This window comes from Triturus cristatus, chromosome 9 (genome assembly GCF_964204655.1).
Source record: "Triturus cristatus chromosome 9, aTriCri1.1, whole genome shotgun sequence".
In the NCBI taxonomy this organism is placed as follows: domain Eukaryota; kingdom Metazoa; phylum Chordata; class Amphibia; order Caudata; family Salamandridae; genus Triturus; species Triturus cristatus.
The window spans coordinates 92537549-92564403 of NC_140592.1; the positions used below are offsets into that span (position 1 = coordinate 92537549).

At 44.8% G+C, this 26855-nt stretch overlaps 1 protein-coding gene across 2 annotated transcripts in view; it reads right to left on the reverse strand.

Moving 5' to 3' along the window:
• Positions 1–861: 861 nt before the first annotated feature.
• Positions 862–26855, reverse strand: part of LOC146797468 (protein SSUH2 homolog) — a 121011-nt gene continuing 95017 nt past the window's right edge. For both annotated transcript variants that reach the window (XM_085627558.1, XM_085627559.1), the window contains 2 exons: positions 3340–3447; positions 862–1180 (listed from right to left, as the gene is read on the reverse strand). In XM_085627558.1, the coding sequence (XP_085483684.1) occupies positions 1040–1180; positions 3340–3447 (249 nt within the window). In that variant the 3' untranslated portion in view covers positions 862–1039. The remainder of the gene's footprint in view (positions 1181–3339; positions 3448–26855) is intronic.

Genomic DNA, 26855 nt, shown 5'->3' on the forward strand with positions numbered 1-26855 from the left:
TTTGTCACCCGAGTGGGATGGGTATGCTCAGACGTGAGTCCCATGCTCTCCATGCCACTGGAATCAAGCTATCCTGGCTGAAGAGGGGTGAAACCCCGAAACCGGTCCTAGGATGCTTGTTTCCGGTCCAGGGAGGACCTGACTTGGCAGTTCGGGCTGGACTGTTCGCATGAGGCACAGGGTCAAGACTGATTTGCATATGGCCAGGTCTAAACTGGGGTGGCATGGTGAGCAAAAAAACGATGGATTTAGGCCGAGATCTCTGTACTGGGGTGAATGTATGACATTGTTCTGCATTATGTCCATCAACTGTTGTTTTTGCATTTGTCACCCCGAGTGGGACGGGTATGCTCAGACGTGAGTCCCATGCTCTCCATGCCACTGGAATCAAGCTATCCTGGCTGAAGAGGGGTGAAACCCCGAAACCAGTCCTAGGATGCTTGTTTCTGGTCCAGGGAGGACCTGACTTGGCTGGTCGGGCTGGACTGTTCCCATGAGGCACAGGGTCAAGACCGATTTGCATATGGCCAGGTCTAAACTGGGGTGGCATGGTGAGCAAAATATCGATGGATACTGGGGTGAATGTATGACATTGTTCTGCATTCTGTCCATCAACTGTTGTTTTTGCATGTAATTACAAAGACATATAATTTGGTACAATACGCACCAAATTCCAAATTTTCCCACATGTTAAGCCCATTTTTTTTAACTTCATGGAATAGGAAGTATTTATTGAATTTTGTAAATACCTCAGTTGGCTATTCCTCAGTAAATACCTCCAACTGCCCCTTGCTCGTAATCAGTCCCACGCTCTATATTTTTTAGGTCTTGAAACAAAAAAAACACAACTAATGATTTTTTCAGAAAATAATTGTATTTTATAAAACAGTATGAAACTTTAAAAATGCATAGACAAATCACAATCAGATGTTAATTGTACTCCTTGATTAAAACGATAATGTCATCATTGTCACGGCTGGTTATGTGATGCTGGCTGGAGGTTCGATCCATGGGACGCCCATCAGTGACCTCTCCCTGTTCACATCACAGCGCAGCAGCACTTTGCTGGATAGTTGTCGGTGTATACTTTATTCTCCTCTCCATACACAAAATAGGTGTGCGGCTTCTCGCCCCAGGTATAGTTCACCTTGATGAGTGCAACCTGCTCGATGGTTTGTCTCTAAGAAAGAAAGAAAAACAGACATCTTGAGACCAACCGAAGTCCTACAAGAACACTACAATCATCTGGAGAGTGGTTTCCTTCTGCCCAAGTGACCAAAGCATGTGAATGTTTATATAGCAGTGAAGGAATACATTTACAATATATCTATATTTGAGCTGGATTTAGTCTTACTTGTTACAATGTCTTAAGCAGACCAGACGGATTGTCTGGATTGCTTAATCTGCATGTCTACATTAATTGTGTATTTCCTCTTCAGGAAAATGTTTTCAGATAAACCCCTCCCCCTACACCCTCATAAGAATGAGTAATGGGGAAAGGTAGACGTAAGGGTTTCCCTTTCCCCCATTGGGAGCACTCCTAGTCCTGCTGTTCAAATAAGGAGTTTCTGTGTTTCCAAGATGAGAAAAGTCATACAACTGGTTTGTGAATCCAATAAAGTTAGGCATCAGACATAGTCATACCTTGAGGAAGTGGGCCCCACACAGCTCTGTGTCCATGAAGCACTGCAGCATGGTCTATACAGTTATGTACCTTTGGAGGCACTTCCTGAGCTGAAGTGTAAACCAAGGGGGCTGTGGGTAGCCCGCAATATACTCCATTACCACGCTCCTCTAAATTAGGTCCTAAAACTTGATAAAGGCAGTCACTACCTAACAGTGGCGGCTTGCATAGGGTGTGCTGCGGGGCGGGGCAAGGGAGGGGCAGTACTTTCCTCCGTTCTGTCGTATGTCCGAGTTTACTACCCCCCCACCCTGCCCCGCCGCCCCACAGCACGCCCTATGCGAGCCGCCACTGCTCCCTAATGACTTCAGGGCTTTTGCTATTGCTGTGTGCAGCATTCCTCGCCAGATTATTCACATATGATATATAAGCACCAATTTTCATAAGGAAGTATGTGGTATTTGTAAATTTCAAACCCAGCCATAAAGCAGCGGAGTGTTGCATAGGGTGAAATGCAGCCGTACATTCAAAGAGTAATAGTTGAGGAGGCTTGTTTTTGGGATCAGACGGCTACTTCATTGTGGCGTGGTCTTCTTTAAAGGACTGCGTCTTCAGGTCTTTCCTACATTCGAGCAGTGGTCCTGATGGATTTGTGAATGTTGTTCATTATGCGGATAGATTTTTATTTTTTACCCTGCTTAGGTACTTCTTAGGAGTTGTGTTAAGAGGTTATTCAATTTTAAAACACTAGTGTAACCGGGCCTTGAATGATCAGGTCTGACATCTCTGGACACAATAATGTTAGAGCTACAGACATTGGGCCTTCCAGAAAGGCTGCAAGGGGTGGGGCTGCTGCAGGTAGCATTGCACAGCCCAGCCACTGCCTGTTGCAGTGTTATGGGAGCAGATAATGCGCCCCTGGATAGGCAAAAGTGAACCCTTCACCTTAGCCCTCGCATTCAACACCCCCACCAGCTGTCCCACTGATAATGTTCTGCCTGCATAATCTCAGCAGTTTTTTGGTATAATGGTGAAAAAATGCTTGGAAAACCACCTGGTAAATCCGTGTATGAGCAGTTATTCCCCATTGCTACATAAATGCAGTCGGCCATGAGGTCATGTCTACCGTAACTAAGACTTATGCTTCTCAACCACCATCATTTGACACCTTTAATGCTCAAATGTCCTACACACTTCTACAAGCCCGGTTGTACGCACATGTAAAGCTGTGTAGCTCCTTTCTGCTCTCAACATTCATGCCCAGATTATGCACACACCTTCTGTACAGTCATAGAGTTCCACTTGCATCACTCCTTCCCAGGTGGTAGATGCCTTGTTAAGCATTAGGGGGGTAGTTGTGGTCTGGCGACTAGAGTTGACGCCCTTAGAACCTGGGAACCCAGGTTCAAATCCCGGACTTGGTAATTGACTCAACATAATGTGATTCTAGGCAAAATACTTAAGCTCCCTGTACCTAGAAAAGTAATAGGTGTCTTGGTATAATCCTTACTTAATGTATACGATCTACGTCTCTCAGCCCTTCACTTAATTCAAAGTACTTATTTGCTTGGAAGCCCAGTTTGAACTATAGAAGTGCAAATACATAGGCACATCCAGTGCCAAAGGGCTATGTGAATGCCCTCTCCTCTGCAACCAAGTGAATCACAGACATTTTCTGCATAAGTCACTTTTTATAACATTTTTGGATTTCCTACCTGTCTTAATATTCGTGGATTGTCTGCAAACTGAGCGTTGTGCTGCTGAACGTAGCTCAATGAAACGCTATTCACCATAGGGTCAGGAAACGACATTATTGGCACCACCTTGGAGGGTAGAGAAAAGATGAAAGATTTTAGTTGCCTGAAATTGTATTGTTTACGTGGACACAAGCTCAGCTAGTTCTTTAGCAATTTCACAAGCTCAGGTATATGCAGTCTTGTGTCGCACTGATTCGACAAATTAAAAAATGTACAATAAACAGTCTGAATAGCGCCTAGCACTGAGAGATGTGAGAGCGCATTACATAGAACAGTAATGACCCAAAGATCTTACAACCTAAAGGATGAAAGTCAAAGAGATAACATAGCCGAAGGTGCAAGTCTTTTCCAGTATATGAACTATTTTCTATTTATTTAACAGCTTTATATAGCGCCCAGCACTGACAGGTATGAGAGAGCGCTGTATAGAACAAATGTAAATGAATAATGTTATTCACAGGGAGAGCTGGGTAGTAGTGTATCAAATGTGTGCTATTCAGAAGACGTCTGGGTTCTACATCAAGTACTTGAGATGGCAACCTCTCCTTTAGATCTTTGTCGATATCAACCTCTCCCTTATATCTGTGTCTATCCGAAACGACTAATCGTGTCATAAAATGATTACACTTGCTGAAAAACCGGTAGCTCCATTAATGCTAGGGATTGGTTTAGATTGATTCTGCAAATGACATTAAAATTGTGTGAGCTTCGATGAAATACCACGATGGGCGGAGTGGGCATTTGTATTTTCCTAGCGCAAAATGCACCCTCACGGCCAACAATTGATGTGAGGGTGCATTTTGCACCAACAAATATTGCTGTCAAATACCAAATGCACTGATGTGCATACCCCTCAGCATGCAGAAATTCTCTGCAGTAATCACTGAGGGCCATATTATCAACAAAATGCGATAAATATCGCAAAACGTCCTCCGTGCGTTTTCTGTTTTTGCCGTTTATCGCTGGATCACATCGCCCTCTTAGCGGCGTATTATCAACGCTTTGCTAGGAGGCGATGTGAAATCCAGCGATAGCGGTGATTAGCGCGAGAAATCCTGCGATAATGCGAGTGTGCTGATGTAGCGCTTAAAAGGTTGAAAATCGTAGGGGTGCGTTATATTCACTGTTAGTCGGCACCCGCATATAGTCTAATGTACTCAGGTATTATGTGTGCGAAATGTATCAAGAGATGTATAAGCTGTATCGATTTAATTTAGAAGTGTTAGCTATGTACAAGCATATTGTGAATGTATTAGCGAAATGCATAGAGTTTAGTTTATTTGAACACGATGTGATGTTAAAAACGTGTAGTTTAGAATGCGTGTCTGTAGACTGTTTAGGTTGACCACACATGAAAGAAAGACGTAAATGTCAATACTGTGATTTAGACATGCTTGTGTAACCGAAGTAGTGGCCAGAATTCGCATATATCGTTGAGGCGAAAGGCCTGGTATTTTCTTATGTTGACCAAGGGCAATAGGCCAAAAAGGATTTATTCCAGTAGAGGTTTTAGGCTGTAGTAAATTGCAAAGTTAAAAGTTGCGAAGTATGTCTGCCTTGCATGATCTCACCCCAGGTGCAAGGACAGTTGCTCGTTAGTAGAGAAGTTCTTTGTTCACGAATTGACTTATGTAGTTAAAGCCAGACATGGGAGTGCATTGGAATGTGCCAATCGTAACTCCTAGTGCGGACGGTGTCTGGGACTCAAGGCCAAGCGATGGACGATGGAACTGGACAGCGCTCTGTGGAAAATTACTGAAAGACGACCCCGCTGAAGAGGAGGTGCAAAAGGGCGTGTTCTGAGACTTGGGGTTCTGTATTAGGGAAAGCGCCCCGAGGGTGGAGGCAGAACAGAGCAGCCCAGAGCAGAGAAGAGCTAGGCGAAGAGCTAGAGGGGGCAACTTAGAACAAGCTCTCTAAGTGAAGACTTCTTAGGAAGTTTCACTCTGACACCTTTTACTCGATTGAGGGTCTCAAGGGATTGCTAAGTAGGGATGTCATCTAGTACAGAGTAGGGACAGAGATGGTATGGTTCAGTGTCCCTAATATCGACATTGGCTTGGTAGTTTTCTACCTCATGCTTTTAGAAATTGTGCTTTTAGTTATTTTTAGCCGTATGCAGATTCTTCGTAGAGTAGCATTCGTGTTAGTGCCTATGTACTTGTTGTGCCTCGTATTGAGGAGTTTTAATCTTCAAATCTTTATGCTGATAATAAAAGCCAGAGAGCCAAGAGATTAAGTCTCGAGTCCTTGATTATGACAAATTGCGGACAGCATTTTCTGATAATTGTGTTTATTCCCTCCACGCTATTGGGCAAGTAAAAAGTTCCATCCGACCAGAGTGGGTTCTAGTAGATAATTGCGAGATACTAAAATGGGCCGGAGCAGTTGGTAGCAGAGACGGATGGTTACTTCCGATAGCGAGGGACGATTAGATTAGATAAGGATAAGTGATCCTTGAGGCCCAAAAGACGATAAGTGATGGTGAATCATCAGATGGTGAGCGGGAGACGACGGCGGCAGATGAGCATCGACGACGAGTAGCAGTGCGGCAGGAAGCAGCAGTTCTAGGAGTGAGTATGAACAAAATGAGATGTTGTAGATTGCGGTGTTGATTTGTTGTGTGATGTCTTGCGGAGTTGATGTGTATGTCGTGTGATTGTGAGATCAGGCTGTGAGCGCGCGCAGCCCGGGAATTGTGGTGTAGAAGACACCTGAGATAGATTTTGTTGACCACCCAAAGGAGATCGTGAGGTACCATCGATCACCTGGACCAAGATGGGGGAGCGAACGTGTGTGTGTATGGCAACTTAACGCTGGTCGTGGGTTGTTGTGTGTGGATCGGAGTGTTAGTAACCTATCAGTGGCGATCTGTCTGGCCGGACGGGGGCAGACGGTCGCCAATCGAGGTCAACAAGGTCGAGAGACTGTGGACGAACAGTCAGAGGCTGTGGACGGACAGCCAGAGAAGTAACTTAATCGGTTATTTCAGTGTATGAATGGGACGAGAGTAGGCGTGAAACGTGTCTGGAGAAGGGAACTGCTGCGAACGGAGGAAGGGGACGTCAGAGAGTGTCGCGCTGTGATAGGCCGGTTGGTGTGAGTCGCGCTGTTACTGGAGGTTTTAAGACCAAGAAGCAAACGGAGCGCGAGATCGAATTCGCTCGTCATGAAGTGTCTTAGGGTTTTGCGAGAATTGTGTAGAGGCGATAAGCATGTAGTTGTTCGAGAGGGAGAAGAAGCCCCTCCCGAGGATACCCCAGCACATTATATGGCAAAGAATGTGGGGTTACATACTATAGTTTGGATCGAGAATTGGCATAAGATTACGCAAGGTGAAGGGGAATTAGCTTTTCCGAGGTATGGCTCATTTAGACTAGCGGTGCTGTACCAGCTGAAGTCGGTGATGGGGTCCTTAAGACCCTTGCCAAGACCAGCACAGTTTGAAGCATTACATGCGTGGATTAGAGCAGCGCATGATAAGGAAAAGGGAAGGAGCCAGGAAAGGATGAGAAAATCGATCAGGGCATTTCAGGATGCCAAGTGGGACGCAGCGGAGAAAAGATGGAGAGTGCAGGCAATTGAGGAAGAGAAACTGTATCCCTTATTAATAGATTCGACGGGGATAAGGCATGTGAAAGCACAGGATGAAGAGAGTGACTCCGATGACGGAGTATTGCAGAGATTGTTAGACGAAAGACCACCTCCTTACAATCCAGAAGAAACAGACGACAGGTGGGGTGAGAGGGGGGAAACTCGAAGGGTGACAATACAACCCGAGACTCGAGTAGAAGGGTTGGTCTCGCTTGGAACAGAGAGTCCACGGAGTCAGTCTGAGGCTAGTGGGAGGATTGAGAGAGAGATGAGGTTACCGGATGCATTGAGGGTACCGGTCACCATTGGACCGATTGTGCCAATTTATAGTCCGGAATCGGAGGAAAGGGAGAGGTCCGAACAGGTAGCAGAAAGATCGAGGAGAGAAAGCGAGGAAAGTGGGTTGGAAGGGACAATGGCCCGACCTCCAAGCCCTGTACAATGGAGTACACCATTGGTAGCGGTGTCAGATACATCTAGGGGTGAAGAGGAACAGAGACCGGTGAGGCCGAAGAATCTGATGGAGTCGAGATCAGATTTACGGTCATGGGTACCGTCAGAGAGGCATCTGAATCCCAATGTGGTTCAATTGGAGAGAGCTCGGGATAACTTTAGGAGTTATTCTGCTCCTATAGAAGCACCGGAAGAGAGGAGAGAGAAGGAGCCGGAATGTGAATATGATGAGGGACACGGAGCAAGTTGTCAGGTGTTGAAAGGAGCCTTGAGGGCGGGGATGTTGGACATAGTCAGACTCAAGGCTGAGGTAGATGAAATAGTCTATGGAAGCCTACCGCTTGAGAGAATAGTAACATACAATCCGGATGAGCTGTTCTTTATAGCGAAAGATGTGACTCGTAAAGCACGAATCGCACATGAGAAATTGAGGGGATTGGCGAAAGAGTATGATGTGGACTTATCCAAGACTAGGACGTTGCAGGGTAGTCATAGGATGCATTATACCGAGCGAGAGCTGGAGGAGAAAAGGGTTGTTGGGTTAAGGTCACATACTAGAGAACTGATTCTAGCCATGCGGCCATGGCTGATGCTTGATAAATGGGAAGAGAAATGGTCTAAGAAAAAGAACTCTAAGGGAGCGGAAGGAGGAACTCCGGGGCAAAGACTTTCCCTTTGAGGGAAGTGGCGAATGGAGGATATGTGCATGTACCATCAAGCAGGGGAGATTTGGCATCATTCACAAATGATTTTCCCAGGCTCAGGGAGAAGCCTGCAGAGTGGTACAAGCAAGTTGAGCACTTTGTTAAGATTTCGAAGGTATTATGGATCGATCTGAATACCTTATTTGATATTGTGGTTCCGGGAGATCTGTGGAACGCATGCAAGGTTGCCGTTGATTGGCCGGACTATGAGCCTGATAGGAACTTGATTACCAATGGTCCGTCGCCAGCGGTGATGAGGCTGTATGATAAAGTAATTACCTGGTTGAAATCGAAGGTTTCACCCCAAGACATTGATTGGGTGAAAATAGACAGGACAGTGCAGGAGCCAAAGGAGACAGTACATGAGTTTTATGAGAGACTCTTGAAGGCTTTTAAGCAGTACAGTGGCCTAGACGAGTTGGAAACGAAGGATATGGGACAGTTTGTTTCTAAGTTCGTGCTGGGTTTGAAGCCCGAGGTTAGTCTCATGATACAGCAGCATTTGATTTGTTGGCAGAATAAGCCCGTGGATGAAATCTTGCGGTACGCTAGGTATTGCACGGATGAGATTGAGTCGAAGCACAAGAAGATGAAAGATAATTTATTGCTCATTCAGATGCAAGCTGCTCAGGGACCGCCGAATGGGGGTCCAGAGGTAAGGAGACAGGGAAATTATCAGACAGGGAATCAGAACGTGCAGGGTCAGGGAAGGCCGAGGCCCGTAGACCCTAGGACAGGCATAGATGTAGCGATACTGAAAAAGACGACTGCTTGTCACCAGTGTCACCAGCTGGGACACTAGAGGCGCGAGTGTCCCCTGAACCCCTATAATCAGCAACAGATGGAGGGAGGAATAGTTCAGGTCCCTGGGGCGGAACAGGTACAGATGGTGACTACACCGAGAATGATGCAAGGGGGGACCGGCATCCCGCAAGTGCAGATTCCCCAGCAACCCAGTATACAGAACATACAGCAGGGAGCTCGAACCTATTTGCAGATGCCCATGTTTGAAGTAAGCGAGGAGAAGGATATGGATTTGCTGGCTCGGTTGAGTTTAAGCCAAGATGATGACTGCATACTTAGGGCCATTTTAGAGGTAGATCAGAGAGGACCATTTGTGGAAGCAGAGCTTGATGGACACCCTACTACCTTTTTGGTTGATACGGGGGCTACCAGGTCAACTATAAGATCAGCAGTAGTTCCGGGTGTAGCCCTTTCTGGCGAAAGCATACAAGTGGTTGGAGTGGCGAACAAGAGGCTAGTTAGCCCCTTGACAGAACCGATTCCAGTCAGGATAGGAAACTTTAGGGATCGACATCAGTTCGTGGTGTGCGATTCTAGTCCTGTTTGTTTGTTGGGAAGAGACTTATTGTGCAAGCTCAATTGCACAATCTACTGTACCCCGAAAGGAGTAGAGGTACAGACAAGGGATGATGACGCGACCTTTAAGGTTGCAAATCAGCGGGTGTGTGTGGAAATGTACCCCGCTTTGACAGTGGAGGAGCTTCCACATGACTTGAGGGAGTCAGTATCAACTGACGTGTGGGACCTAAGTGGAGAGGAGATTGGCTTAGTCAGGGGAGTGGAACCGGTAAAGATACAGGTTAAGCCAAACGCGGAATTCCCGAGAACCCCTCAGTATAAATTATCACCTGAAACGATTGCAGGGATTAAACCTGTGATCGAGTCTATGATTAAGCAGGGAATACTGGTGGAGATCATGGGTAGTCCATGCAATTCGCCCATTATGGGACTGCAGAAACCAAGTGGGAAGTTCAGGATAGTGCAAGATTTGCGGAAAATAAACGGCATAGTCCTTCCATGTTGTCCAGTGGTACCGAATCCATCTGTGATACTGTTCCAGATCCCATGTGAAGCTGAATGGTTTACAGTGATTGACTTGTGTCAAGCATTTTTTTCGATTCCCCTACATGAAGAGAGCAGATTTCTTTTTGCATTTAGACTAGAAAACCGGTGTATTAACGTGGTGTCGTATCCCACAGGGGTATACGGAGAGTCCATCGATTTTTAATCAGCTTCTAAAGAAAAATCTTGAAAGTCTTGTGTTGCCGCAAAACTCTGTTTTGGTGCAATACATTGATGATCTGCTTGTTGCGTCAGAAACAGAAGACGCTTGCAGAACTGATATGATTGCGCTGCTGAACTTCTTGGGAGAAAATGGTCACAAGGTGTCCCCAAACAAGCTGCAATACTGTTTACCTGAGGTACAGTATTTGGGGCACAGAATTGAGAAGGGTAAAAGGAAGGTGTCTCCAGATCGCATTGATGCGATTCTGCGAATGCCAGTTCCCTCGACGCAGAGGGAAGTTAGAATGTTTTTGGGAATGGTGGGTTATTGCCGCCAGTGGATCCCAAACTTTTCCTTTGAAGCAAAGCCGTTACAGCGGCTGACGCGAAAGGATGTAAGTGATCCGGTACCATGGGACGACGACTGTTTGAAATCATTTCTGAGGCTGAGAGAAGCCTTATGTAGCGCTCCTGCGTTGGGAATGCCGGATTACAACAAGGCATTTGCATTGTTCTGCTGCGAAAGAGAAGGTTCCGCATTAGCAGTGTTAACTCAGAATCATGGAGGTGTCCGTAGACCAGTTGCCTATTTTTCAGCTACTTTAGATCCAGTAGCTTCTGCATTGCCCGGATGTCTCAGGTCCGTTGCGGCAACAGGTGTCACCATCGAGAGATGTGAAAGCATTGTGATGGGTCATCCTCTTACTGTACATGTGCCGCATTCGGTTGAACTGTTGATGACTAGGACTAAAACACAGCACCTCACGAATAATAGGCTGACTCGTTATGAGCAAGTCATTCTTGCAGCCGATAATGTGATATTGAAGAGGTGTGCTGTTTTAAATCCTGCTACATTGTTACCTGTTCCAAATATAGATGATAATGAAGATTGTGAGGACCATGATTGTCTCGACGTTACTGAACTATGCACCAAACCGAGACCAGACATTGTCGATGAACCTCTCCCAGTTTCAGATGAGATCTTCTTTGTGGACGGTTCATGTTTAAGAGACAGTGTCGGTCGATTGAGAGCAGCATTTGCTGTATGTACCATCACGGGGGTGGTTGAAGCAGCTTGTTTAGAAGGAGTACACTCCGCACAGGTGGCTGAGCTCATTGCTTTGACTCGTGCCTGTTTGGCAGCCGAGAAGATCCGTGTAACGATTTACACGGACAGCTAATATGGGTTTGGTGTGGTTCATGACTTCGGACAGCTATGATCCCAGAGAGGGTTTATGACGTCTTCAGGTTCGCCCATTAGAAATGGTGATTATGTGCGGAAATTGCTTGAAGCCTTGCAAGGTCCCGATGAAATTGCTGTTGTTAAATGTGCTGCTCATACGAAGGGAAATGATTTTGTTTCATTGGGTAACAACTATGCCGACGAAGTAGCCCGGTTTTGTGCAGAGCAGGGATGCAATTTCACGGAGACTCATATTGAGGAAACAGAGGAGAAAACGGTGTATGATCAGATGTTAGCAATGGCAGACTCATGGGAGGAACTGAAACAGCTTCAGGAAGGGGTCTCGGATCAGGAGCGAGACAGTTGGGTACGAGCTGGATGTGAGAAAGGAGATGTGGATATATGGGTTTCGAATGATAGACGAGCAGTGTTGCCGGAATGTTTGTTGAATCCCATGGCGAGGTAGATACATGGTGCTGTACATCTTGGTAGAGACGCAATGATGAGAGTGTTTCGTCAGACTTGGTACAACCCGAAGTTTCGGGCAGTGGCTGAAACCGTGTGCCAGAGGTGTGTCACTTGTCAACAGATGAATGTAGGAAAGAGGACAGCTGTGACGTTGAGTCACATAGGGAGGTCAGGAGGACCTTTCAATAGGATGCAACTGGATTTTGTTGAAATGCCGAAGTGTAATGGGTTGAGGTACATATTAGTGATAGTATGTGTCTTTTCCAGGTGGGTGGAGGCATACCCTACACGCAGATGTGACACACTCACGGTAGCAAAACTATTATTGAGAGAACTCATTCCAAGGTACAGGTTCCCGACGTCCTTTGAATCGGACAGAGGAACTCATTTCCACAGTGAAGTCATGAAGTTGCTTTGTGCTGCCCTAAATATAGATCAGAGGTTACATTGTAGCTATAGACCAGAAGCTTCAGGGATAGTGGAGCAGGTGAATGGAACTCTGAAGGCTCGGATGGCGAAAGTGTGTTCGTCAACGTCCCTGAAATGGCCTAACGCATTACCTTTGGTCCTCATGAGCCTCCGAAGTGTGCCTGATAAAAGAACTGGGTTGTCACCCCATGAAATCCTCATGGGGAGAGCGATGCATTTGCCTGCGATACCTACCACTGCTCTGATAAATATCACTGATGATATGATCCTGGACTATTGTAAAGGCCTTGCTGACGTGGTCCGTTCTGTGTCTCAGCAGGTGCAGACAGCAACGGTTCCAGCTGCGAGTGACCTGTGCCACGACTTATGCCCAAGCGATTGGGTCCTAGTCCGAAAGCACGTGAGGAAGAGTTGTCTGGATGCTAGGTGGCGAGGCCCATTTCAAGTGATCCTCATCACGAACACAGCAGTCAAGTGTGGAGGTCTACCGAACTGGGTGCATGGTTCCCATACCCGCAGAGTTCCAGCACCCTTAGAAGATACAGCCCCTCTCGAGAACGAAAATCCAGCTGAGCCGACAGAACCACCTGAGAGGGCCAGTCAAGCTGTAAGGGTTGCTGAAGCAGTTGATGGTGCACGGAATCAAGCTGAAGAAGAACGTGAGAGAAGCACTGACCCAGAGACAGGCGAAGGAGCAAGAGGTGCAGTGGGCAGTACGGAATCGAGTTCTGCCGAGGAGGAGGAGGCCAGTGCACAGGGTATCGAAGGGAAGACCGGAGGTGCCACAGAAGCAGGAAGGGTTTATCCCGCAAGCCAGAAACGGGTAAACCTGAGGGTGGTACCGGACACAGATCTTGCACCAGTTTCGGAGGAGCCAGAAGAAGAATCAAGCGACGAGGAGCATCCTCAAGGTACCCTGAGTTGGTCAAAGAGAACTAGAGTGCCAAGTCGGAAGTACGCTTCACCAGAGTGGGCATATCCAGTGACTGATGCCAGGTTTACCGAGCACGGGAAGATTGAGGTCGATGACATTGGTCAATAGTGTTCCGCTCCAGAGAGTGGAAGTGTTGCTGAAAGTTCCAGGACTGGAGATCGAAGGAATTCTGACTATCCACATTCCGAGTCCACCCTTTCTGAGCGTCATTCGAGGTATGATCTTGGACAACTTGGAGTTCCCGACGTTCACAGCTGTGCCAGACCCACAAGAACTGATCATCCTTAAGCTCGAGATATTGCAGGGGTCCTGGAACTGTTGGGACCAGCAGTTATGCTGGACTAATTCAAGAGGGTTGCAAGCAGGGAAGAAGAAAACCTAGATCCAAGTGGAAGAAGAATAAAATTAGGGACTTTCCGTTGTAGAACGAAGAAAAGTTAGGGAGGTTTTGCCAAAGTTCACGAAAGAGACATTAATGAGAAAGAGACTTACCATTTCAGAGACTGTATCGAACATTGAGTATATTCCAAAGATGGCAGATCCTGCAACCACACATCGTAGGGCTAGATTGATAATAGGCACATTGGTAGGAGTTGTGATAGTCACTATATTTGCAGTAGTGATAAGTTCATACATGGTGGCTCACAGGCAGGAGGGGAAGGTTCAGGGAACACCTGCACCTATTACCCCAGGACAGAGAGGTGTCAGTATCAGAGAGCAGGGAATATCAAAGTTGAGGGAGGATCGCAGACTCCACATGGATTTGTCAAAGGGTGATTTTAAGCTTAATGCTTATGCGAAGTTGTTGTACGAATATGTTGATGCGATGGATGTGAAGGATTGTTATGTGTGTATGCAGTTGCCTGCTTCAGTGGATGAAGGTATCAAGTATCATCATCTCCCATTGACCTATGGGATTTATTGTAGTTTATTGCTCAGTTTATTTTACGACAGGAGACAGTTCGAGTATTTCTTTTCAAATTTTGATACAGTACTTCCTGAAGTTCCAGCAATCAAGCATTTGAATAAATACGATTATTATAAGAAAGAGGACAGACTCCTGAAGTATTTTAGACCTACTGTGAAGTTGGATACTGCGCATGCTCACAGGCATAACCTGACATGTGCGTTATCTGAAACGGAGAAGAAATTCATTGATCAAGTAGAGGACAGATATAGAAAGTTGACCCAGACACGAAACACCGGAGATAGTCCAGTAGATTGGACTGAGGAGGAGAAAGCTCACAAGTCCAAGGGAAGCTATGGACCAATAGCATTAGATGAAGTGCAGAAAGGGAATTTGTGTATTGGGCGGCCTCAATCGGCCACGGAGAAGGTTGCAGTAGGACATAGCACTTGCTCACAGACTTTCACTATGGAGGCTTCTGTTAAGGACTTTATGCAAGGTCCAGTAGAAGTGATTCCGACAGTGTATTATGTATGTGGAAAGAATGCTTATGTCAGACTACCTGCAAATTGGTATGGCATTTGCTACTTGGCTATCATATTCCCGAAGATTTATCACACAGAGGACTTGGAGTTGTTAGAGACGGGACAACATTCTAGGAGACGCAGGGCTGTGAATACAGGTGCAGTGATTGGGGATATATATGGAGCAATGATACCTAGTATGGGTGTGGTGTTGAATGACGTGAAGATCAGGAGGTTGGCGACTGTAGTTGATGAACTGTCTATGAATACGGTGAGGTCTTTGTTGTTGGTGGCTGGAGAGATGTTGTCGATACGAAATATGGTTATGCAGAATCGCCTTGCGTTAGACGTGTTATTAGCTAAGGAAGGCGGAGTTTGTAAATTATTGAAAGTTCAAGAATGCTGTACATATATTCCAGACAATACGAAGGAGTTAGGGAAGTACATAGACATCACAACTATTCACAAGGAAATTATGGATTTGACAGAGGAGAATGTGTGGGAAAAGATTGGACAAGGATTTGGAAGAGTGGGAACGTGGTTTGCGAATTTGGGAAGAGGATTTCTTGGATCAGTGTTGAAGCCGATTATCATTGCAGTTGTTTGTGTGATTTGTTTGTGGGGATGCGTGAAAGCGTGGAAGTGGTATCACGGAGGCAAGGTTGAAAGAGCTCTTAGAGCAAACGAGAAAAGAATGGCGAAGTTTCAGGAGCAGCAATACGAGAGTCTTAAGAGAATGGAGGGAGTTCGACATGGCAGAGTCATGACCAGTACCGTTTAAATCAGTTCTAAAGAAGAAGATTGTAATGGTGTGATGACAGATGTCATCAAAGGGGGGAACTGATGTAGCGCTTAAAAGGTTGAAAATCGTAGGGGTGCGTTATATTCACTGTTAGTCGGCACCCGCATATAGTCTAATGTACTCAGGTATTATTTGTGCGAAATGTATCAAGAGATGTATAAGCTGTATCGATTTAATTTAGAAGTGTTAGCTATGTACAAGCATATTGTGAATGTATTAGAGAAATGCATAGAGTTTAGTTTATTTGAACACGATGTGATGTTAAAAACATGTAGTTTAGAATGCGTGTCTGTAGACTGTTTAGGTTGACCACACATGAAAGAAAGACGTAAATGTCAATACTGTGATTTAGACATGCTTGTGTAACCGAAGTAGTGGCCAGAATTCGCATATATCGTTGAGGCGAAAGGCCTGGTATTTTCTTATGTTAGCCGAGGGCAATAGGCCAAAAAGGATTTATTCCAGTAGAGGTTTTAGGCTGTAGTAAATTGCAAAGTTAAAAGTTGCGAAGTATGTCTGCCTTGTATGATCTCACCCCAGGTGCAAGGACAGTTGCTCGTTAGTAGAGAAGTTCCTTGTTCACGAATTGACTTTAGTAGTTAAAGCCAGACATGGGAGTGCATTGGAATGTGCCAATCGTAACTCCTAGTGCGGACGGTGTCTGGGACTCAAGGCCAAGCGATGGACGATGGAACTGGACAGCGCTCTGTGGAAAATTACTGAAAGACGACCCCGCTGAAGAGGAGGTGCAAAAGGGTGTGTTCTGAGACTTGGGGTTCTGTATTAGGGAAAGCGCCCCGAGGGTGGAGGCAGAACAGAGCAGCCCAGAGCAGAGAAGAGCTAGGCGAAGAGCTAGAGGGGGCAACTTAGAACAAGCTCTCTAAGTGAAGACTTCTTAGGAAGTTTCACTCTGACACCTTTTACTCGATTGAGGGTCTCAAGGGATTGCTAAGTAGGGATGTCATCTAGTACAGAGTAGGGACAGAGATGGTATGGTTCAGTGTCCCTAATATCGACATTGGCTTGGTAGTTTTCTACCTCATGCTTTTAGAAATTGTGCTTTTAGTTATTTTTAGCTGTATGTGGATTCTTCGTAGAGTAGCATTCGTGTTAGTGCCTATGTACTTGTTGTGCCTCGTATTGAGGAGTTTGTATCTTCAAATCTTTATGCTGATAATAAAAGCCAGAGAGCCAAGAGATTAAGTCTCGAGTCCTTGATTATGACAAATTGCGGACAGCATTTTCTGATTATTGTGTTTATTCCCTCCACGCTATTGGGCAAGTAAAAAGTTCCATCCGACCAGAGTGGGTTCTAGTAGATAATTGCGAGATACTAAAATGGCACCGGAGCAGCGCTAATGAAAAGCTTGCTAATAGGCAAGCGTGGACTTAACATATCAATCCACTTCCCATTGTAAAGGTGGTTAAGTAATGTTTTTTTCATGTGTTAAATAGCTGCGATAAACGGTGCTCAGCGCAACTTTATTCATAGCTTCGCGGATATGGGTCCGCATTGATAATAGTGCGAAGCTGTTTTAGTGACATATTTCATTAACTTTTAGGGGCATATCAACAACAACCGGCGATAATTATCGCTAAGCGCACTTAGCGCTAGGATAATTATCGCCGGCTAGCGTTGATTTTTATCGCTGAGATAGCGTGCTATTAGCAACGCTTATCTCAATAGCGATAAAAATCCTCACGCTAAGTGGCTAACGTGAGATTATCGCTGGAAACCCAGTGATAATCTCACGTTAGCTTGTTGATAGGGACAGACAAACTTAGCCATGATATCCTCCTCCCATAGGATATCATGGCTAAGTCAGAAAAATACCAGACGTGAAAAAGCAGCGTTAACCGCGGTTAGCGCTGCTTTTTTTTGTCTCTAACTGGGTTAGCGATATTCTTGATAATAGGAGAAATGTCGCTTAGCGACATTTCTCCTATTATTTTACTCTGGAAAGCCCCCTTTGCATCTCAATAGAGATGCAAGGGGAAGCGTAGAGTAGAAGGGTGCTAACATGCAAATTTGCATGTTAGCACCCTGTTGTTGATAGGGTGCTAGTTTTATCTCTGCTTTTTTGGCTTTTAAAGCCGAAAAAGCAGAGATAAAGCCCTTGTTGATATGCCCCTTAGTGAGGAACGCCTACTTTGCATGCAAAGCGATGTCAAAACAGGCTACTATCGCAAGTAAACAAGCGTTAGAGAGTCCTTGCTAATAGAGCGATGTTAATTTCGCCGCTTTTTTGGTGAAATGGGCCGCAAGAGTGGAGAAAAGTCACTTGATAATCTGCCCCTGAGTGTTTAAGGATGCCGAGGGGCATGCACTGCAGTGCAGTTAATGGGTTCTAAACAGGGCCAAAAGAAGAAGCTGTCCCTCTATGTTTAAAAATCACTGGGATTAAACTTTAATCTGCAGTGGTTTTTAAACATAGGGTGACTGCTCCCTCTTCCAGCCCCGTTTAAAAACAAACACTGATGATCAGTTCTGCAGGTGGAATTTATTAATAACTCCACATTACAAGAGCAACACAGAATTACCAAATTTCTCTGATTCCGCTGGTGGAATTAATATTTACGCCCCGGTTTAATCATTGATGGACCTATTCTCAGGTCCCCTCTAGACGGTCCCTACAGTGATGTGCTAGTCCGGATTCAAAGTGCGACTTTAAAGAGCCCTCTAAATTACAAGCCAATGTCCTGCCTGCCTATCTTTTTCAGGATCACGGAACAAAATGTCACAAATTTTCACTTGGAACAAACAATCTATTCTTTATATGCTATTCTGGAACCTGGCATGTAATCACCTCTGAGTCTGTCCCGTTGGACATTCAGGAACAATTAATTCTAGTGAATCTGATTGTTCACCAACTTTCTTCAAACTGATTAACATTACGCTACTTTTGACAGAAACCCTACCCATTGCTGTGATAATAAGAATAAATCAAATTTGCCTTAAGTTCTTTTACAGCGACCAGCAAAAACTTCAATGCAAAGACAACTGTCCAACCATAAAGAGTGTAAAATGTGTACGTTTTCTGAAGTCGCAAATTACACGTGGTAATATCACATGTAATATGTGTACTGTTTTCACACAAAGCCACATCACTCTTTCCAGTGCTTAATTTGTAATAAATTAAGTGCCAGGGTCCTTCTCGGAAGACCAGTGCAGCCTGCATCACTGGTGCCCTGTCAGTGCTGCAAATGACAGCACCAACATAAGACCTAACCGTTAGCACTCTTACAAGTTTGCCAATTGAGAGTATTTCAGCCCACACAAAGCTAAAAGGACGACATGGGAGGCTGGTATTATTCATTTTAAATGTGTATTGACTTAGTAAAACATGGCTGTTGTGCTCATCTCAAAACAGCACCACCATGTGGTGGACTGTCACTAGAGCCAGTGCTGACAATTAAGTACCGGTGCTGAGCACCGGAAACAACCTGCACAAATTAAGCACTGACTCTTTCCTAGTAGTTGCGGCTTTATGTGAAATACCGGTGGTGTTTGTTGTTCCTGCCCTGATATGCCCCCTTCTGCACTAATTCTCAGTGGTTTAGTGCAAATGCGTTTGGTTTTGCAGTTGTCTCAACCTTTTGCCCCAAAAGATATTTTGCATGGGAAAGTTGATTGCTTCTAGTGATGCTTTGAATCCTGTGGGGTTACATTGTGTTGTAGAATTGTACATTGCACCACACTGCTTCTTTTTATCTTCCCTTATAGCAGGAGGTTAGAGGTAGCAAGGCCTCATTGAGGATTTTGTTGAGCTGCAAGTAGTTCTTAATTGACTCAAATCCTTTGTCTATTATGAGCTCTAAGATAGGGGTCATGGTGGGCTGGATCAGTTTCTCTGTATAGCCAACATGGCGTTACATATGGAGACCGTGTCATGTTAATGGACTAGAAGAGCTTGGACGAAACCATCATCTTCCAGGTACAGCTTGTAAGGGAATATGTCATCCTATATATCAGTTGACCTAAGACCATTTTTGATCAAAGTGGTAATGTGTGCTTTCTTTTCCCAGTGTGATTTTTGCAGTCCAAATAATCAAGACTATCAGACCACTGCAGTTGGTGCAATCAATCAATTTCTGACTTGAGAGTTATGCCCTGTTTCTATCATCTATGCGCTCATTCGTTGCAAGAGCCAAATGGAATAGATTTTGGATGTTAATTATCGTTTGCAGTTGGACCATTCATAAGAGCAGCAAAGGTGTTTCATCAGATGAATGGAACTGCCAGTCCAGCTAAGTAGCTGACCATCCACCCACTCACGCTCATGATGATTGAATTTTGAAGCCAGCAAGACATTCTGTAAACTGCCCCACCTCATACTAGGCAGCTCACAGATTACTACTGTTGGAAACTAAATAATTAGTAGTGGTAAATATACATCTACCACAGAGAATAAGGCCACAAACATGGTCTAAAGCTCAGTATAGGTCTCAATAAATTACTCCCATACTCAATCTTGGTAGCTTGGCTGCGAGCATGCAGGCTTAAATTAGGAGACAGGGATGTAAAGCATTTAATAACACCAATTCAGTAAATAATTAAGACAACACATAATACAAATCCCACACCAATTTATAGAAATAGGAAATATTGTTATCTTTAGAGTGACAGAAAAACGACAAAAATCCAATCAGGGGAACCAGAGATAGCAATATTTATCCTTTTATAGCACTTTGAAACCTATAGCGCTATTTTGGAGCATCTCGTCGCACTTGACCGAAACTAAGTCATAGCTTCAGGCCAACAGCAATGGAGCCCTGCTTGGATACCCGTCTCGGTAGGCCTTGGTAGAGATGTTAACTTTGAACTTAGAAACTTTTCGGGAGCTTTTTCTGCTTAGGTCCCTCGATGCTCTTCACCACTCCGGATTAGGTGAGGGTTTGCCGGCTTGCTTTTCAGGGAGTTCCTAGTCAAACTGTGGAAGTTGGACCTCTAGAGCTGTTCAGCGGGATGAACCAGCAGGTCAGGCCGGCTCACTGTTGAAGGTAGCTGGCTTGGCTCTTGTGGTTGAGTCGGTCCCCTTATGGAGCTTTTTTCCAAAGCTGCTCCAAACGTCTGGAACCTCTTCCTGCAGTTCCTCTTGAGGGTCCAAACTGTCCAAAACACAATCCAAGGGTCTGGAAGATCCAAGATGGTCCTTGAAAACGTTTGTGACCACAATTCCCACAATGCACCTGGACAAAACCCTTACAAATCCACTGGATGCACTCCAGGCAGGGGATTTTTGGTGGTGATGGTCCAGGTGAGCTCTGTTAACCTGTAGCTTGCCGGGTGTCCTCTCTTTATTCCTCTTGAATCAAGGTACATCCAAAGGGTTCTAGTTCCGGATAATACAGCAGGAGCAGTCAGTCAGAATGCAGGGCTTGGTGGTGCAAATCAAGTTTCTTGGCAAGCCTTCTTCTCTTTGTTTCAAGCAGAAGATCTGAGAGGCTCTGCACCTCTCAGATATTTATCCAGTGTTCTCTGGGGTCAAGCAGGAGAGCACTCCTGTCCAATGAAGTGCAGGGCAATACCCCAGAGGATGACCACTCCCTCCACAGTGTGGCAAAATCTTCTCCCAGAAAGGACTATTCCTCCAAAATACTTTATGGCATAAGTCTCAGCAGAGGAGCAAGAACTAGTTAAACCAACTTCCAGTATGGCTCATTTCCATAGCTCTGCTTCCCATGCCATCTGCAAATTCCTACCTTCTGGCTGAGTCAGAGGGGCTGGTGGTTAGATGGACCTGGCATTCCCTGCCTGCGCTATCCCCCTTTGAAGCTTCATGCTTTACGACCTCTACCCCATGCTTCGGTATTCCTGTGTAGCATTGTCCTCCCCACCAGATAAGCTCTTTCGGGGTGAGCCACTTATCACTTCATCAAGCTAATCCTGTTAACTCTGTCCAAACAGGGAAGAGGGCAGGAAGGCTGAATTTTGGCTTACAGACAAGAAAGTCCTATAACTTCTTTTCTCTATCTATTAGGATAAATTCAACAATAGCATATCGTCGGATTTATCAATACCATTCTTCTAAGTCCTTGAATGGTATTTTATTTAATTCCTAGCAATATTTTGCATTCGTAAACTATTGGCATGTTATCCTATTTGGCTAAGCATCTACAATGGAGAGAGTGGAGTATGCAATTTCTCCATCATCAGGGCATGTAAAACATATTTTATAAGACCCCCTGCTTATAGTTACATGGCCCCCACCCCTGGGACACCTAGGGGAGACTTTAGGGGTCCTGAATATGCAAAAATTGTTTAACCCCTCACTCCACAGTGCTCCTAGCACCAAAATCGATGGGAGGCACTTTACTACAATGGGGGTAGTGAAATGTGCAATTTCTCTATCCCCAGGTCATATAAAACATCTTGAATAAGGACCCTCTTTATAATGACATGACCCCCCACCCCTGGGACACATAGGGGAGACCCTGGGGGTAGCTAAAATGCCACAATATTGTAGTTTATCCCCCTACCACCAAAGTCGACGTTGGGCACAATTTACATTTAAAAGCAGTGCTGCAACACAGGGCTCCTTTTAAAATGCTCTCAGCAGTGCTCACATGCAAGTGCAACAAAGGCCACTGACCTCTAAACTGCCATGCCCTATTATGTACTAGGGACTTAACGGTAGTTTGTATCCCCCTGCCCTATTATGTACCAGGGACTTATAGGGTAGGTCATGCCAATCATAGGTGTACCCTAACACATAACGCACCCTAATGCATGTGTGTGTTTTCACTGTGTGTTCAACATAGCAGTGGGAGTTTTCAACATAGCACTGGCCCTGGGCCTGCCCAGAGTGGAGCCCGGGCACTCTTAGAGTCAGAAAACCTTCATCCAGGGGTCTCAAATGGGGCAAAAAGTTGGGGGACACTACAAACAGGTCCTGAATTCCAACAACTGCTTGAGGTTCTGAAAGTATATATAAATCAGCTGATTTTAGAAGAAGATATAGCATGTAATTCCTCCTGTAGTCTGCTCTAGTCAGTTACAGGCGGCAAGGCCACCGATCGGTGTCTGTTATTGATTAGCACATGACCGGAATAGGCATTGACTGGTATTAGGTGCACTATCAATAACCACCTAGTGGAACCATTTGTTTCAAATTCTGTACATGATACATGGTGGTATGATCTAGAAAGAATGACAAAATATGTGTGCATGCCTAGTTGTGCTTGTTAGCTTGTGCACATGCGTGCTGGTTCGCTGCATTTAATCATTGCTACCTCCTGAGGCAAATTATATTTTCTCTTTGTTAAATACATTTTGCTGAAAAATATTAAGTAGTGGTAAAAATACTCACGGCTAATAAAATATATTTAAAAAAAATATACTCCCTGCTTTTGTAAACGATTTTATTGGAAATACCAGTGCGGTAGATACATGTGTATCAGAAAGCAGCACAACATTAGTTAAAGATGGCTATTTCTTCTAAAAGTATAATTGCAAATGCCTGTTGTCCGTGTACACCTCGCTAGAATCGTTACAGTGCAAGAGGGGGCAATGGTGCTGGAACAATTTTCCGAGTGGGGGGTGATGTCATCCATGTTACAATTCAATTCAATAATAACTTTATTCTGATGCAATTAGCCATCCATAAAAGCAGTATATAATACAATCCAGGTATAAAAAGCATACAAAATAAAATTCATAGGACCCGTTCAGGGTGTATACCTAATTATACAATAAAAACACAGAAGTAAACGGAATTTTAAAATCAAATAGCAATACTACAATATATCAATAGTTAAAGGAGGTGTGAAATAGTTAATAGTTAAAAATAGGAAAAGAGGTCAATCATATCTAGGAGAATTAATTTGCTGCATTCGCGAATACATCCTATAAAATAATTGGCTGAAATACAGAGGGACTAGAGCAGAGAAGGAGAAACCTCATATTCGGTACGCCATGGGCTCCCCACCTACCCTAGCAAACACGCTTACGCCTTTTTAATTATAGAAGCATAAGAAAACAATATAACCTTATAGGCTATACCGGCAATTAAAGGCCTGCTGTAGCATTAAAGGGCCGAGCCGAAGGCGAGGGACTTTAACAAGGCAGCGGGACTTTAATAGCGGTATAGCCCTGCTATGAAGGGCTTTAAGGCTATAAGAACATTCTGCCACTAGAGGGTTGAATGTTCTAACAAATTAAACCAAGGCTTCTCGAAGCTCGAGGGGATTGAAATCCCCTAGAGCTCCGAGAGGCTTTTGTAAAACATTGGAATGTTGCTCTGCGGGCCTTTACCGGCCGTAGAAGCAGGGAGCACTCCATTGAATTCAATGGAGCTCCCAACATTCCAATGTTCTAATAAACAATATGTACTTAAAATGTATATCACCACCCAGTACAACACCATACAAGATGTCACACTGTGTCTCATTACTCAGGAGGAGCTAAGGAAATCCATGTTACATTAAGGAAGTCATAAAGATTGTGAAAAAATCCAAATATTACAAAGAAAAAGCATAGCAAAAGGTCCACTTCCATTTGGCAGAAGAGTGGAAACAGTGCAGTATGTAGCTGCTGCCTCATTTTAGAGCACATTGTCACACATATATGTTTAATACTTGGTGTAATAGCTCTATGTCATTTAAATGCCTGTGAATTACTTATTCACCTTCTGAACTCCAGCATGAAACATTTTGAGGGAGTTGCAGCATCTCCTGCACTCCTACGTCCAGCGCCTATGAAAGGGGGTCGAGGAACATAAAATAGAAGGATAGCTTGAACGTTTATTTTAATGTGCGAATCAGAGAAGTAAGCATTTACGTATATTTTTAATTGTGACAAACATAAAATATAAAACCTATGAGTAGGAGTCAATGAAATAAAGAGGGGGAGGGGGTTTATTAGATTTCATGTTCAATTTTTCGGAAGTTCATTTTGAAAAAGGCCAAAGAATTTTAATGTTATGTGAAGTAAATAAAATGTGGGCAGGGCAAACCATCCCACATAAGAGGTATTCCATAGCACGATCTTCCCCTGACTCCCCATAATCAAGGGTTCCAATCCAAATCCCCAGTCAAATTACAACCGAAAGATGTTAGTATGTAAATATTAATTTAAAAAAAGACACAAACTACTTTTGAGGTTTAAGGATTCCATGCAAGTATTGTAATACCACAATTAAAAAACACATACATTGCCATTTTAAACTTGCCCGCGATCAGGTACCCGGTACAGATATTCGACAGTAATAGACGAGTGTCTTGTTCTTTGATGTGAAGTAGATGATGTGCATATGTCTACTAAAAGGGGCCGTATCATGTAAGACACATTTAGCCTATCTTTGTGTTTCAGACGAAGCATTTTGCATGCTGGAACTTTTGAGTCCATGATTATAAAGATTAAAGAAGGGGTCGGCAAAATAGGGATTTTTATTCTATGTTTAATAGACGTGACTTTTGTGAAAATTTAGGCCCAGGTTTAAAAAGGTTTTCCATCATGTTTGCATGGCTTTTTTTTAGCATAGTCCTGGTGCAAAATCCAGGTTGATATTTACAAATCAACGCAAATTGTGATTTGCGTCGGTTTGTAACGAAAAGTAAAGCAAGCCAGGGTAGTGAAGTGCCTTGTGTTACTTTGCATCCACCCATCGAATTTGATGCAAATCATTATCAGCAAAGAATTTTAGACATGAATTTGCGCCCAAATCCTGCGTCTCTCTGAGGCTGGTGTAACAAAAAGAAATATTTTAGTTTCTCCTTGTTTTTCTTCTCTCTGCATGTGTGCTGTATCCTTCAGGAAATATGCAAGGCAAAAATTGCCTTGTTAGAAATGGGGGTCTCTAGTTGGCAGAGGTAGGTACCTTTGACCAAGTAGGGACCCTTCTTCCTAGTCAGAGTAAGGGGGTTACACTTCTAAAATAACCCCTGCTCAACCCCTTGGTTGCTTGGCTCGAGCAGACATGCTTATCTCAAAGGCAGTGTGTAAAGCATTTGTGAACACATATAGTAATACAGTGAAAACACTATAAATGGACACCACACCAGTTTAGAAAAATAAGTAATCTTTATTTAAACCAAACAAGATCAAATGACAAAAGTCCATCATGCAGTAATAAAAAATAAGTAAATTGCAGATATGATACTTTTCACACAAAGTACCTTGGATGCGTCGCGCACACAGACAAAAAGGGCCGCAGAGAAGGTGATGCGTCAGTTCCTTACACTAAGGAAAGTGATGCGTTGGTTCCTTGCTCCAGGGTAGGTGATGCGTCTCTCCTTTACTGCTGCGCAGGGGAGGTGATGCATCGGTTCCCTACCTGAGAGGAGGTGATGCGTCGGTTTCTTACTGCGTGGGGAGGTGATGCGTCGGTTTCTTGCTGCATCCCCCAATGATGCAACAGACCTGGGGCCGCTATGTGGCGATCCGGGACGATGCGTGGGTACTTGCAGACGCACAGCAGGGCTTGCGTCGGAATCAGTCAGTGATCTCAGACTTTGGAGATCGGTGCACTCGCTGCAGCGTGCAGCGATGTCGCGGGCAGGTGCTGCGACGATTTCTTCGGCTATGTGTCGGAAACAGGTATGGATGCGTCACGCTTCTTGTTGTTGCATTACTTTTCCAGCTCCCAACAGCCAGAACAACCTTCAGAGGCCCAGAGCAGCTACAGGCATCTCTTGGCAGGTCAAAATTCCCAGCAAGGAGGTTCAGGGGAGCTGGAGGTTGAGTCATTGTGTCCCTGAGACTTCAGAACAGGAGACAGGCTCTTCTTCAAGCAATTGGAGATCTTCCTCAAGCAGGGGACACAGCAAACAGTCCTTTTCCCTTTCCTTGGCAGAAAGTAGCCACTGCAGGCCAACCCCAGACAGCAAGCAGCACGTGGGCAGTATATCTCCTCAGCTTCTACGGCTCTTCTCCTTGGCAAAGGTTCCTCTTGTCATCTCTGAAGTCTTTTCTATCCCTGAGACTTCCAACAGGAGCCAAGCTCTACTTCAAGCCCATGGAGAAAACTCTAACAGCAGGATGATGAAAACACAGGCCAGTCTTTTCCCTGCCCAAGATAGAAGCAACCACTGCAGGTCAACCCCAACAGCACACAGCACAGGGGCAATACTCCTCCTCCAGCTTTACTGGTTTTCAGCCGTGGTCCGTGGAGGGAGTTCCGTGGGGCGGAAAGGCATGGCGGGGGGTACTAAACACCGGAATATGGATAATTGGAGGTAAGTAAACAATTAAATAAATAAAACAAATTTCGTAGCGCGCGCTGCATCACAAAATGCGATGCAGCGCGCGCTACGAAATTCATTTTATTTCTTTAATTGTTTACTTACCTCCAATTATCCATATTCCGGTGTTTAGTACCCCCCCCCCCCGCCCCGCCTTTCCGCCCCACGGAACTCCCTCCACGGACCGCGGCTGCCGGTTCTTCTTCCTGGCAGGTTCCTTAGTTCAGCAGTGATCCCAAAGTCTGGGGTCTGGGCACCTCTTTGTTC